This window comes from Gopherus evgoodei, chromosome 3, assembly GCF_007399415.2.
Source record: "Gopherus evgoodei ecotype Sinaloan lineage chromosome 3, rGopEvg1_v1.p, whole genome shotgun sequence".
NCBI lineage: Eukaryota > Metazoa > Chordata > Testudines > Testudinidae > Gopherus > Gopherus evgoodei.
The window spans coordinates 132,467,497-132,482,966 of record NC_044324.1 but is presented as its reverse complement, the minus strand read 5'-3'; the positions used below and the strand labels follow the sequence as shown (position 1 = coordinate 132,482,966).

The window sequence follows — 15,470 nt, the reverse complement described above, 5'->3', positions numbered from 1 at the left end:
AAAAGGCCAGGGGAACCTAATTGCAGGTGTAGAACATGACATTACTTTTAAGTTTTTATTTTTTAACTGACTAGATTTCAAGTTGATGTGTGTTTTTTATTTTAAAGGACGAGAGAAAAAGACAGCCTGGGTTTTAATATGCTAGCATTTAAATGGCCCCATTAAGCTTTGACAGCCAAGCTGAATTGTTCCTCTCTCACACACCACCATAAGTTAAGGGTCCTCCAGTCACTTGTCAACCGTACAATTTTCAGTTTCATAGATTCATAGACTCTAGGACTGGAAGGGACCTCGAGAGGTCATCGAGTCCAGTCCCCTGCCCTCATGGCAGGACCAAATACTGTCTAGACCATCCCTGATAGACATTTATCTAACCTACTCTTAAATATCTCCAGAGATGGGAGATTCCACAACTTCCCTAGGCAATCTATTCCAGTGTTTAACTACCCTGACAGTTAGGAACTTCTTCCTAATGTCCAACCTAAATCTCCCTTGCTGCAGTTTAAGCCCATTGCTTCTTGTTCTATCATTAGAAGCTAAGGTGAACAAGTTTTCTCCCTCCTCCTGATGACATCCTTTTAGATACCTGAAAACTGCTATCATATCCCCTCTCAGTCTTCTCTTTTCAAAACTAAATAAATCCAGTTCTTTCAGCCTTCCTTCATAGGTCACGTTCTCAAGACATTTAATCATTCTTGCTGCTCTTCTCTGGACCCTCTCCAATTTCTCCACATCTTTCTTGAAATGCAGTGCCCAGAACTGCACACAATACTCCAGTTGAGGCCTAACCAGCGCAGAGTAGAGCGGAAGAATGACTTCTCATGTCTTTCTCACAACACACCTGTTAATGCATCCCAGAATCACGTTTGCTTTTTTTGCAACAGTATCACACTGTTGACTCATATTTAGCTTGTGGTCCACTATGACCCCGAGATCTCTTTCTGCCATACTCCTTCCTAGACAGTCTCTTCCCATTCTGTATGTGTGAAACTGATTGTTCCTTCCTAAGTGGAGCACTTTGCATTTGTCTTTATTGAACTTCATCTGGCTTACCTCAGACCATTTCTCCAATTTGTCCAGATCATTTTGAATTTTGACCCTGTCCTCCAAAGCAGTTGCAATCCCTCCCAGTTTGGCATCATTCGCAAACTTAATAAGCGTACTTTCTATGCCAACATCTAAGTTGTTGATGAAGATATTGAACAGAGCTGGTCCCAAAACAGATCCCTGTGGAACCTCACTCGTTATACCTTTCCAGCAGGATTGGGAGCCATTAATAACTACTTTCTGAGTATGGTAATCCAGCCAGTTATGCACCCACCTTATAGTAGCCCCATCTAAATTGTATTTGCCTAGTTTATCGATAAGGATATCATGCGAGACCGTATCAAATGCCTTACTAAAGTCTAGATATATCACATCCACCACTTCGCCATTATCCGCAAGACTCGTTATCCTATCAAAGAAAGCTATCAGATTGGTTTGACACAATTTGATCTTTACAAATCCATCACTATTCCCTATCACCTTACCACCTTCCAAGTGTTTGCAGATGGTTTCTTTGATTACTTGCTCCATTATCTTCCCTGGCACAGAAGTTAAACTAACTGGTCTGTAGTTTCCTGAGTTGTTTTTATTTCCTTTTTTATAGATGGGCACTATATTTGCCCTTTTCCAGTCTTCTGGAATCTCTCCCATCTCCCATGACTTTCCAAAGATAATAGCTAGAGGCTCAGATACCTCCTCTATTAACTCCTTGAGTATTCTACGATGCATTTCATCAGGCCCTGGTGACTTGCAGGCATCTAACTTCTAAGTGATTTTTAACTTGCTCTTTTTTTTTTTCTCCTAAACCTACCCCCTTCCCATGAGCATTCACTATGTTAGGTATTCCTTCAGACTTCTCAGTGAAGACCGAAATGAAGAAGTCATTAAGCATCTCTGCCATTTCCAAGTTTCCTGTTACTGTTTCTCTCTCCTGACTGAGCAGTGGGCCTACCCTTTCCTTGGTCTTCCTCTTGCTTCTAATATATTGATAAAAAGTTTTCTTGTTTCCCTTTATTCCCATAGCTAGTTTGAGCTCATTTTGTGCCTTTGCCTTTCTAATCTTGCCCCTGCAATCCTGTGTTGTTTGCCTATATTCCTCCTTTGTAATCTGACCTAGTTTCCATTTTTTATATGACTCCTTTTTATTTTGTAGGTCATGCAAAATCTCGTGGTTAAGCCAAGGTGGTCTTTTGCCACATTTTCTATCTTTCCTACCCAGTGGAATAGCTTGCTTTTGGGCCCTTAATAGTGTCCCTTTGAAAAACTGCCAACTCTCCTCAGCTGTTTTTCCCCTCAGTCTTGATTCCCATGGGACCTTACCTATCAGCTCTCTGAGCTTACCCAAATCTGCCTTCCTGAAATCCATTGTCTCTATTTTGCTGTACTCCCTTCTACCCGTCCTTAGAATTGTAATCTCTATGATTTCATGATTACTTTCACCCAAGCTTCCTTCTACTTTCAAATTCTCAACGAGTTCCTCCCTATTTGTTAAAATCAAGTCTAGAACAGCTTCTCCTCTAGTAGCTTTTTCAACCTTCTGAAATAAAAAGTTGTCTGCAATGCAGTCCAGGAACTTATTGGATAGTCTGTGCCCCACGGTGTTATTTTCCCAACATATATCTGGATAGTTGAAGTCCCTCATCACTACCAAATCTTGGGCTTTGGATGATTTTGTTAGTTGTCTAAAAAAAGCCTCATCCACCTGGTTAGGTGGCCTGTAGTAGACTCCTAGCACGACATCACCCTTGTTTTTTACCCCTTTTATCCTAACCCAGAGACTCTCAACACTTCCGTCTCCTATGTCATCTCCACCTCAGTCCAAGTGTGTACATTTTTAATATATAAGGCAACACCTCCTCCCTTTTTCCCCTGTCTATCCTCCCTGAGCAAAACTATACCCATCCACACCAACATTCCAATCATGTGTATTATCCCATCAGGCAGAGGGTTCAGGCAAAGGGTTTCTCCATGTTACTTTCTGCAGTCTCTGGGGATAATCCTCTGATAAGTATGTTCATTAAGGATGGGAGGATTTATTTTTTAATAATAATCTAATGTCCAAGGCTAAAAACAGAATAGGCACCTGAGCACTGTGTTGGGTAACAGCAAAAGCCGTGGCTGCTAAGTCCATGCACTAGTCCACCACAAACTCATTAGCTAGCGATATTATCTTTGGAACAGACCTCAGCCAGCCATGGTCTGGAAGGTCAAGAATAAGTCATCGTACCAGAACACTGTGGTTCTAGTGAAGCAACTGGCAGCCAGTAAAGTATGAAGAATCACTGATGAAGCTTCCAAGGCCCTTGTAAGAGTGCCTATCTTCCTGTCCATGGTATCTTTACAGAAAAGTCTTCCTCAGCAAGAATCATCATGTCCTTTGCCAGGGATACTACTGCTCTATCAGCCTTAGGGAGGATAAAAAGAATGACAGAAATGTAGAGTTGGAAGGACTCTCAGATGGTCAAAGTCCAGCCCCTTGTGCTAAGGCAGGGCAATGTATACCTAGACCATACCTAGACTGGTGTTTGTCCAACCTGTTCTTAAAAATCTCCAATTCTGGGGATTCCACAACTTTCCTTGGAAGCCCATTCCAGAGCTTAATTGCCTTGAGGTTAGAAGGATTTTCCTAATATGTAGCCTAAATCTCCCTTGCTGAAGATGAAGCTCATTACATTTCTTGTCCTATCTTCAATGGACATGGAGAAGAATTAATCACCATCCTCTTCACAACAGTCCTTAATATATTTGAAGACTGTTATCCAGTCCCCTCTTGGTCTACTTTTCTCAAAAGTAAATATGGCCAGATTTCTAACCTTTCCTCATGGGTCAGGTTTTCTAAATTTATCATTTTTGCTGCTTTCCTCTGTACACTCCAATTTCTCCATATCTTTCCTGAAGCATGGCTCCCCAAACTGGACACAGTACTCCAGCTGAGACCTTATCAGTGTCGAGAATAGTGAGATAATTACATCCTGTGTCTTACATACAACACTTCTGTTAATACACCCTAGAATGATATTAGCCTTTTTCGCAAATGCATTACATTGTTGGCTCATGTTCAATTTGTGATCGACTATAACCCCCTAGATACCTTTCAGCAGTACTACCACTTAGCCAGTTATTCCTCATTTTGTCATTGAGCATTTGAATTTTCTTTCCTACCTGCAGAACTTTGCACTTGTCTTTACTGAATTTCATCTTTCTGATTTTACACAAATTCTCTAGTTTCTCAAGGTTGTTTTGAATTCTAATCCTGTCCTTCAAAGTGCTTTCAATTACTCCCAGCTTGGTGTCACCTGCAAGTCTTATAAGCATACTCTCTACTCCATTATTCAAGTCATTAATGAAAATATTGACTAGTACCAGACTCCAGACCCAGGACCAACCCCTGTACGACCTCACTACATACCACCGCAGAGTTTGACAGTGAACCATGGATAACTACTTCTTGAGTATGATCTTTCTACTATATGTGCACCTACCTTATAGTAATTTCATCTATATCACATTTCCCTAGTTTGCTTATTAGAATGTCATATAGGACCGTGTCAAAGGCCATACTAAAAATCAAGAGATATCACATATACTGCTGCCCACCATCCACTAAGCCAATCACCCTCTCAAAGAGAAAATTAGGTTGGTTTGGCATGATTTGTTCTTGACAGATCCACGTTGGCTATTCCTACTTATCCTCTAGGTGCTTAGAAATGAAAATTTGTTCTGGTATCTTTCCAGGCATCAAAGTTAAACTAACTGGTCTTTGCATTCCATGACCCTGATGAGTTTCAGAGATTCCCTACAAAACCTTCTACCTTTGTTGGGTATTTTCTATTATTCTTGAATGATCCGTTCAAAGGAGGAACAAATGGGTATGGTAAATTACATCTTCAGTTTTGAATGAAAGATCTCATCAGTGGCTCCCACTCCTCTACATGGTTTCAAAAAGGTCTGAAAGCAAAATAACCTATCCTGTTTCTCTTGCTCTGAGTTTTCATGATCCAAATTTGAGAGCTCTCATTTTTGAGGGGAGAGCTAGAGCTCATGGGAGCAGATAATGTTCTGAAGCACTGTGTCTTTTCTTGGGCTGTTTGTTTTGGTGAGGGAAGGGCCAGCATCAAAAGGTCAGTTTCTTCTTATCTTTTGAGTCACAGCTCACAAAGAAGTCATGAACCCCAGTTCTCATCATCATCCAATATCCCTAAGGGAGCCCAGATTTTCCTGTTCAGAAGGAGAGCCCTAAAGGATGTTAGACTCTTTATGAAGCAACTCAATTACGCCTTAAAAACCTGGGCAGTGACCATGGAATTTTCTCCTTTGGAAAAGCAAGTCTGGGGCAAGGAATAAGGGGAATGTGGATATGACCTGAAGAGTCCTTGACTACTGAAGGAGGTTCAGTCTGGCTAGATCCAAGAGCTGAAGAGGATTAATCTGATCTTCTGGAGGTGTCTCCAGAAGAGCCCCAAGAGGTGAGGGAATGCACAAACTGTCCAGACTCTAAACTCATTCCCCTGGCTAAGCAAAGGTCCATTCCTAGGAGCAACTGTAGCAGAGCTCCCTTTCTGTAGCTCCTGAAAGTTCTCTTGCCCTTCAAGCTTCCTGCATTTGGCCTGTTGCATCATGATGGAGGAGGGGAGAATAAATGGAGAGAATGAACTTATTTGGGAAACAAAGATCCAGAAATTTCAGACCCCTGAGGAGGAAGAATGATGAGATGATTTTCTCTTGATGCAATCCCAAAATAAAGTACAAGAGATGAGATTTCAGCAGCTAAATAAGGAGTACTGAACTGTCACTCTTTTTGCATCGCCTGAGGCACAGAATCTGGCAAGGGTGTAGAAGGAGCAATTCTCAGCCCAGCCTTATAGACAAGTCTGAACTGCAGTCATTATTTGCTGGAAGAAAGGTGCATCAGAGATGTTTCAGAGTGGGAGGAAGGTGAGGATCCAGAAACTAATTAAACAGGTAGAGTTTGTCATGTCATCTTTTTTGCTTCTAAATACAAGATAGTAAGAAATCCAGTGAGAGAGAGATTAAATGAGCAAACACCAGTGACACCAATAACTGGCCTTATTCTCAAAGCTTTGTTAGTTCTCAGTTAACTGCAGGATAGAAGTAATTTCATGTAAAAGTAAAATTTAATCAACTCAAGACAGCCAAACAAAATACTTCACGATCTGTTTCAAAGTCAGTTTGTTTGGTGCTTCATTTAAAGCAAGTATTATACAAACTAGAAAGCATTTTAAAACAAAGTTCAGAAATAAGGAGAGTAATTTCAGTTCGTTCTTTACTGACAGAAGACTTTTACCCCTTCATCAACTGCCTCAGACTCCCTGCCTCAGCACATTATCTGTATATTCTATACAAAAGGAAAAAAAGGCCTAATAATTTTTAAACTATTATGAATAACTAAAAATGTATTATAATATTCCAGTAAACCGACAATGTGCCAGACATCCCCCTGCCTTCCATACATACACATCCACAACAGATCTCACCCTACACAGCTTGAAAGCTAACAGCAGAACTTTACCAACATAGATAAAGTTAACCAACAAAAGAAAATTAGTCTTAATTGATATAATACTCCTCTCTCTCACAAAGATACAAACCCTTGACATATACTCTCAGTATTTCAATTCCCTTAAACATACCAAAACTGCTATGAACTACAGCTGTAGTTAGTCTGATTTATATTTTCTTAGTTCAGAGACAGAAGTTACGTTACCATGGTATTAAAATCAAATGAAAAGCAAGAAAAGCTATTGATAAATTGCTACATGCAAAATTAGACAGGCTTTAATATTTCACAAAAAAAGCTTAAAAAGGCACAATTGAAACCCAGTAAAATTAGTTTAACAGCTCAAATGACTATGCAGCTAATAACAGGTACAATGTGCCTTCTTTTAAGTTCTACTGTAAAGAAGAGGTCTTTTGGGAATGACGCTGTAAGGATGACCTTATACAGAAGATGCCTAAAATAGTGGGGAACCAAAACTCTTGAAACATGTTCAGCATAAATACTCCGTTATTATGAATAATTGCATTAGACAGTTCCACTCCCACAATTTTTCAGTGAACACTGTGTATATCTTTGATTCTGCTAAAGCATTTACCTTTTTTCTACTCTATATTCCGGCAAAGCAATCCTTTTAGTAAACATACATTCAACATTAAGATTTCACATATACACTAAAAAAAACTGCCTTAAAAACAAAATTTCAGCTGGTGCAGTTGTGCCACCACTGTAACTTTATCAAACATAATTCTAAAATTATTTGCAAAAAAATGTAGGTATATTCTGTATGACAACAACAATGAACCAATCATTTTTTTTTTAAAAACAGCTTTAACAAAGCTTTGCCACCAATATGAACAGCACTTAATTTTTATTTTTCAAGTAAAGTGGCACTTTCGGTAGCGCAGATGCCACCTGTGTTCTGATACAGTTTTCTATCACAAGTCTGACAATTAACAATACTTAACAAGAGCAAAGTTAAAGAACGCCAGCTTAAAAATTCATGCTTCTGGATGAAAATGTTTACCTATTGTTGTCAGATAACATTACCTATGTATCTGTTGTTACCTAACATTATAAATGATTATGGGACATGATGTTTATTTTTATCAGCTTGTTTATGTTGTGTCTTTGACAGCTCTTCCTATATAGTTTAAATTCACTGTATAGACAGTCAATTTCTCCCCGTTTGTGTGGCTCTTTCACATAGCAAAAAAGGGAGAACAATTAAAGAAACACAACAATGTAATTGTAAAACCACAAAATCTCGAGCATTTGAAAATATTTTTAATTAAATTTCTTAAACTGGCTAGAATGGAGAGTGTCCCTTTAATATTTTCTCACTTCAAAGATATGAGTGTATGTAAAGCACTTTTGAGATCCTTGAATGGAAGATGCTAAAAAAGTGCAAAGTATAATGAGAAAAGCATGTCTGGCTGCCTGATATTGTAAAATGCTATCAATTTAATATTACAAGCTACAACTTTGAAAATTATTACTATTATGAACCCAGGTAATAAGATTCCATTCTCTTAAAATCGCTCAGTATACAGTAGTAAAAGATTCAGTAGATAAGAACAGTTTCAGGAAAGCCAATTCTGTTAGTGACACACTGGTATTCAGTGAGATCCTGCAAGCCAGTTTAAGGACCAGCAGCTCTAGAACCCAGGTCTGGAGAGCTGCCAGGCAGCAGATAACAGTTCTCTTCTTACGTGCATAGAGCTAAGTTCACTGAGAAAACTTGGACAAAGTGACCAGCATTTCCTAATAATCAACAATTCTCATGAAGTCCATACCATGGGAACCTCCATGATTCTGAACCCATCCTTCTCTGTGCAATCCCCTCCTGGCAAATATGTCTAAACCCCAAGTCTACTTGTAAAACTGAGGTTACAGTAAAAGGGGCGGGGGGACTAATAGAACACAACAAATTGCAAAGGAACTGGTTGTTAGTCTCTGCCTGAAACTGCATTATACCGTGCACAGAAAAAATGCTGTCCATCATTCACTGAAACCATCTAATAAGCTGAATAATTTTGCTCAAAGTGCTTGTCTGCTTCCCAGCGTATTTTCCTATTCATTTTCTAACAATGGATGCACCTGCACGTACACTTACTAGTGTGGTTAGCCAGTATCTATAGTTTGTTAATAGAATAAAAATTAACAAAACTAAATGGTCTGTGCAATTTTCAAAAACTGCTTTTTTGATTGCTGACTGACAGAAGGTAAACAGGTCTGTCTGAAACTGAACTGCAATTGGGAATATACAATGGCTGCTATGATTTATTGCCCAATGTACATGCAAATCTATATTTCTCTATAAAAGGGACCTATGAAAGTTCATAGTAAGAAGTGACTACTGAATGGTTACAAAAAAAAATTATATACTACTACTACTACTTTTAAATAAAAGGGTTTTTTTTAAATAAAGTAACACACCTTTCAAAGTGGAGCGGCTAGTAGGTTTCCCAACATTATTTTTCTGATGCTTTGTTGACATACGTTTCATCTGTCGTGGTGTGCTAGGAGGAGAAGTTCCACAGAAAATGTCAGCACTGGCTTCATCTGATAATTCCTCAGGTTCAGATTCAGAAATTTTGCAAGCAACATCTTCTGACTTGCACTCTCTGAACAAGGGAAAAGAAAGTCAGAATATGGAATTTAAAAAAATTAGCTAATTACTTTAGAAAGCCAACCCATTAATGTCACCTCCCCACATCTGTACTCTCCTGCCACTCCCATATAACAACTCTTTTTACCAGCAAGTTTTCTAGTAAACACAACAAGTTTGCTTTCACCTCCCACTAATGCAGTTTTGTTACCATCCTTTGTGCAGTGTATATGTAGTACTTGTCATACACGTCAATAAGAAAACTTTTAATGAAAGTAACAAAAAAAGTTACTATACAGGCCTACTACACAGGTAAGAGAACGAGGCATTTTAAAAAAATGTGTGTGTAAGAAAAAAAATCAAAATAAGGGATGGATGATTTTGAGCAAGGCTCAAAAAATGTACCAAACTACTGAACACTACCAGAGTTAAACTGGTCATTTTCCAGCTCCAGTCCTCCACTACACTTTGATACTTCACTCCCTCTCACAGGCATTGCCTAAGTCCATCAAAGGAAGCACTCCACTCTGTCCAGTACCCACACATCAGGAAGAGGGAAGTTCAGTGCCTATTCCATCAATTTCAATATAAAATAAGTTTCTTCTTGGCCCACTCTCTTGTTTCCTGCTTGTAGTATGAAAATAGTAACCCTCTCATAGGAGGTTTTATTTAGCTTGTTAACAGGTTTTTTTGGTTTTTTTTAAAGTCTACCTTGATTGTTAGGGATAACTTTATATATTATACAAAACTTCCCACTCTTTTGAAGTATTACATGCATACGCATACACACAGAGAGAACACATTATAATGAACTAAGATGACACGCACAAGCTCCTGACAGAAGGAGTTGTCTTTTCTCTATCTCCAATCCTGTAAACTCTTAGACATATGCTTTGTTTTGCTTTGCCTCTGTGAGCGGCCCTATCTTTTTCAATGGAACCACTTATGGTAGTAAATTAAATACATGCATTTTTAAATAATAATTGGAGATGTACCTATCTCCTAGAACTGGAAGGGACCTCAAAAGGTCGTTGAGTCCAGCCCCCTGCCTTCACTAGCAGGACCAAGTACTGATTTTTGCCCCAGATCCCTAAGTGGCCCCCTCAAGGATTGAACTCTCAACTCTGGGTTTAGCAAGCCAATGCTCAAACCACTGAGCTATACCTCCCCCTAGATTTTTGCTGGATTATGGCCCATGTCTGTCTAGTGCACAGCACAATGGCGTTCCAGTCCCAACTGGGGGCCTTTAGGGGCTTCTATAATATAAATATTACAATAGGTGAAGCAAGTAACACTGCCTATAGTCAATAGTGCCTGACACTTCTGATTATAAAATACCCTATTTTCAGTTGCTTGCAATTTTGTCAAGTTTCCAATCTTGATTTAAAAATGGTCGGTGATGGAGAATCCCCCACAACCCTTGGTAAGCTGTTCTACTGGTTAATTTTCACCTTTAAAAATTCACACCTTATTTCCAGTCCGAATTTGCCTAGCTTCCACTTATGCCCATTGAATCACATTATGCCTTTCTCTGCTAGACTGATGAGCCCGTTATTAAATATCTGTTCCCCACACAGGTACTTACAAACTACTCAATTCACCACTTAATTTTCTCACTGTTAAGATAAATAGATTGAGCTCCTCCTTGAGTCTATCACTGTAAGGCATGTTTTCTAATCCTTCTGTCATTCTCGTGACTCTTCTCTGAACCCTCTCCAATTTATCAACACCCTTCCTGAATTGTGGGCAACACTACCAGACACAGTATTCCAGAAGAGATCACACCTGTGCCAAATACAGAGGTAAAATAACCTTTCTACACTTACTCAAGATACCTGCTTATGCACCCCAAGGATTCATTAGCCCTTTTGGCCACAGTGTTGTACTGTGAGCTGTTGTGACTATTAGGCCTACAAAGTGTACCCTTGTTGTGAGCTCAAAGGTAAAAAAACAAAACAAAACAAAAACAAACAAAAAAAGGGAGTTGCGTGGCGAGGGAGAGAGGCCACATCCATCGCCTTAGAAAGTTAAGACTACGGATATTAAAATCTGAGTTGTGTGCTTTTATCTGTAGAACAAAAAACATTTATTATTATGAAGGTTTTTTTATATAGCATTTTTATCCAAAGCACTTTACAATCATTAGCTAACGGTACAAACAACACTTGGAAAGATCATTAAGTGATCTGCCGAGACCCTCAGCAATTTTCAAGTGGTTCATGAAAAAACAAGTTTGAGAACCACTGCTCTAAACTAAAGAGGCCATATGGATATAATCTAAGGACTGTTCAGATCATGCTTGGTAAAAACAGAAGATGTGAAACCAGAAGTTAATAGACCAAAATTGGTGTGATGGATATTACGCCTCGTTGGTGGACAAAATAATGAGGGGCTGAACTATGCTGCCCGCTTTTCCCCTTTTGGGGTTTCTGAAAGAGAGACTTTGAAAAGAGATCCATTCAATTCAGCTCTCCCACTCATCTCCTGTCCCAACTTGCATCCCAGCTCACCTTATCTTATCTCATCTTCCCCTTGCTTTTCCCCATACCTACCAGCAGTGCAACTCTTCTCGCTCATCTTGACTCATCTAAAGGACTTTCTGAGAAGAAGGATTGTCTTGCTCCTGTTTAAGGAACTTTGTTTTCACCTGGGAGTGCTGAAAGTTATCACATTATCACGACATCCAGTCCTTAGGCCACCAATGGGGATACCTACTTAGCAGCACTGCAAAGGCACACAAGGTCCTGTATTGCATTCCCCTTTCCTTGTTTTATTTTCTGTTCCACTATTCCTTTCCTTCTAGCCTGTCTCACTTTCTTGGCTTTTCATTGACTCCTGAAGTCACCTTTACTGCTATCATCCAAACCTGCCTTGTCTAAAGAGTAAGCTCCAACCAGACGACAGCCCTGACTAGACTGTAATTAACCAGGGTACAAGCAGCTGGTGTCATGGTTGGCTTGCCTGCCAAAGGATCCACTCATAACTACCCAGTAAAACAATGGTCCAAAAAACATCACCCAAAGCCATATTTTACCCATCTTTTCTACCCTCTCTCTTGTCCAACTTGCATCTGTTTATGAATGGAATATGTGACTGCCCTTCACATCAGGACAGTGAGTAAAATTAACCTTTTCCTTCTCAATAAAGAAAGGTTGTTCAGAAAATAAGAGATTGGTATTTTGATTCCAAAAGGAAAGATTTTGATAGAGTCTTGCTGTCCATTTTGCTTAATTAGTCAACCACAGTTTCAATACAAATGCTTATTTTAATTTCTTGTTCTTGCTTGTGTTTAATTAATAAATTTTCAATTTGTATGTATGCTTTTTGGTGTTTGCCAAAATAACCCCAAATCTGCCTATCACTGTTTAGTGTTGGACAGTGAAAGAGTTTATAAACACCTTTAACTCTTTGTGCCTTTGAGTTCAATATCTATAGAACAGAGCACATGTTCAGCTGATTAGACATCTCCTCCACCCCAAATCATTTTCACTGCTTCCCAAGACAGAGTTCCCATTTGTAAGTATGCTCTACATTCTTTGTTCCTAGATGTATACATTTACATTTAGCCACATTAAAACCCAGTTTACCAAATCATCCAGATCCATCTGAATCAGTGACCTGCCTTCATTATTTACAACTCCCACAATTTGTGTGTCATCTGCTAGCTTTATCAGTGATGATCTTTTGTTTCCTTCCAGGTCATTATTTAAAATGTTAAATAGCGTAGGGCCAAGAAAGGATCCCTGCAGGACTCCACTAGAAACACTTTTAATCCAGTTAATCTGTGCCATGTTAATTTTATATCTTTCTAGTTTTGTTTTGTTTTATGATGCGGTACCAACACAAATGCCTTACAGTAGTAGAAGTATACTACATCAATACTATTACCTTAATCTACCAAATTTGTAATCTCATCTTTAAAAGGTATAAAAATATATACATATTAAGTGTTCAGGTTGAAATTTCTCATGATAGGTGTCTGAAAATAAATAAAAATTGAATAACTAACTATTCATTGAATGATGCAGGGGTCCTGTAGAAAAAAAACATGTAATAAGAATATCAATTTATACACACGAGACGGCCAAATGAAGGTCGCACAGGGAACCTTAATTCTGGCATGACGTAACTTCTGAGAGCTTGACTTTGCAACCTTAACTTTCTTTGAATGCATTTTAGTTGGCTGTAATTGTTGCTATATGCCTAACATCGCTCTGATCACTAGGCTTCACTGTTTTATCCATATCCCCCGACTCCTCTATGTCTTGCCTTTAAAATTAGCAGTTTGAGGCAATGATAGTCTCTTATATTTGTATACAGCTAGTAGCTTGCTGTTTCTTATAACTGGGACCTCTGAGTAGTATCATAATGACAATATTAATATGCTTTCATCTATATGTTCTACTATAAAAACAGAAACAAGACCATTTATTTCAACATCAGCATGCAAATTCTGCAGAAATAGGTTTGAAAATAAGCAAACTCCTAACACTGAATAGCATGGCTAGCAAACAGACAATTAAACAGATCAGAACATTTTTCATATGACAGACTCAATACTGCATAAATCACAAAGCAATCTAACGATGAAGGTGAAATCAAGAGATATTTTAAAGAGAAGAGACACCAATCTTGTGGCAGTATTAGAATACACCTATAACAAACAGTTAAGGGCCTGATTTTCAGCTTGGCCTCAAGGCAGACTATTTTGGCACAAATAGATGTCAATGTGCCTAGTCTGCACCAGCAAGCTTGTTAGTTAAAATGAGAATTACTAATATTTAAGGGCACAACTATTTGGAGATGCAAAAAAAGAGACTGCTTTTTAAAATCAAGTTCTATACAAGGTAGACAAAAATGATAAGAAATTAAATCATTTTTAAATATATATTTAAATAAAAATAATTTATATTTTAGTAACATTGCTAGTTCCCTAATTTCTTCCCATTTTATAGTCTTTAATTGCTGAAGTGGATGTTTTATACTTCCCTATTAGAATCCTAATTATTAGGAGAATTTAAGATTTTACATAGAGATTTTTTCTAGTAGCAAATTTCATACTTAAAATGATCATCTATGCTGAAAACGACCAGTTCAGGGCTTCTTTAAAACCCTTACTGCAAGAACACCACAAACTCAAACCATAAAATCCATCTGCAAACAGACCGTGCTATATCTGTAACTTACATTGAACTATCACAAGTCAAGAAAGCTTCAGTCAGGCTATGTCCTTACAATCTATATTCTTCCATCAGAATCGGCAGTTTGAAATCAGTAGGACTCATGCCCCTAAATCAATTAGTGCTTTTGAAAACCCCACCCTTCAGTGCCTAAATATATGCTAAGGAGACTAACTTCAGGCTACTTTTTTCCCTTTGTGTATTAAAGTTCAAATAATTTTGCTAACCTACCAAAATAAATCTGAACAACATTTCATTGTTGATACAGAAGCAATTTGGTTTTGAAGTGACAAGGAGTATATGCCACTAAGAAAAGTTTAATTATATTTTTAGCCTTTGAAACTGAAAACATTTATGCACATGTTTACCTTTAAATACAAATAATCCCAATGAAATCAATGGAATTATTCATGCGAGTAATCTTACTTACCTGTTTAAGTGCAGCATTAGGGCTATAGTTTAACATTTTGGTTTTTGTTTACAGAATTTTGAAAAATTCAAATAAAACATCCTACAAGTAATCGCATTGAAATACTAGGTTGTTTATAAAAGTCTATTATTTATACATCTACAATTGCAACAGCACAAATTATCAAATAATTTCAGCCTCAATCTTATACATATCAATTATTTTTTTAAAAGTTATTTAATCATTTAAAATTTGCTCCACCATAGCTCTACATCTACAATCATTTCATCCAAATGTTTACTGCAGCAATGCCATCACTCACTATACAATTACTGTTGGATTTGGACTAGCCTAAACAATACCTCAGACTTAAATTATAATGATGCGATACTTGTATGCTTCAACCAAAACACAAGTCCATAAAATATAATTTACAGTTATATATAATGTGATTACTAACTAAAGTTTCATTTTTACACTATCAGTGAATTTGAAACAGCAATTTCACTGTTCGGTACACAGTCCATTTGGTAAAATGTGCAAAAATTCCATTTGTCACAAGGATTAGAGTGTATTCAAGAAAGCAATATAATGAAAAAATAACTTATCAGCTCAATAGACTACTTATGTGGGTAAAGTAACTCAAGTGTGTAAGGGTTTAGCGGATTGGGTGCCAAATGCCCCCTCATCTAACAAGAGAGGGGAGGC

General features: G+C 38.0%; 1 protein-coding gene across 1 annotated transcript in view; it reads right to left on the bottom strand.

Moving 5' to 3' along the window:
- MAP3K4 (mitogen-activated protein kinase kinase kinase 4) overlaps nucleotides 1-15,470 on the bottom strand; it is a 151,962-nt gene that overhangs the window by 116,689 nt on the left and 19,803 nt on the right. The window contains 1 exon segment of the mRNA XM_030556695.1: nucleotides 9,002-9,189. Coding sequence (XP_030412555.1) covers nucleotides 9,002-9,071 — 70 coding nt within the window. The 5' untranslated portion in view covers nucleotides 9,072-9,189.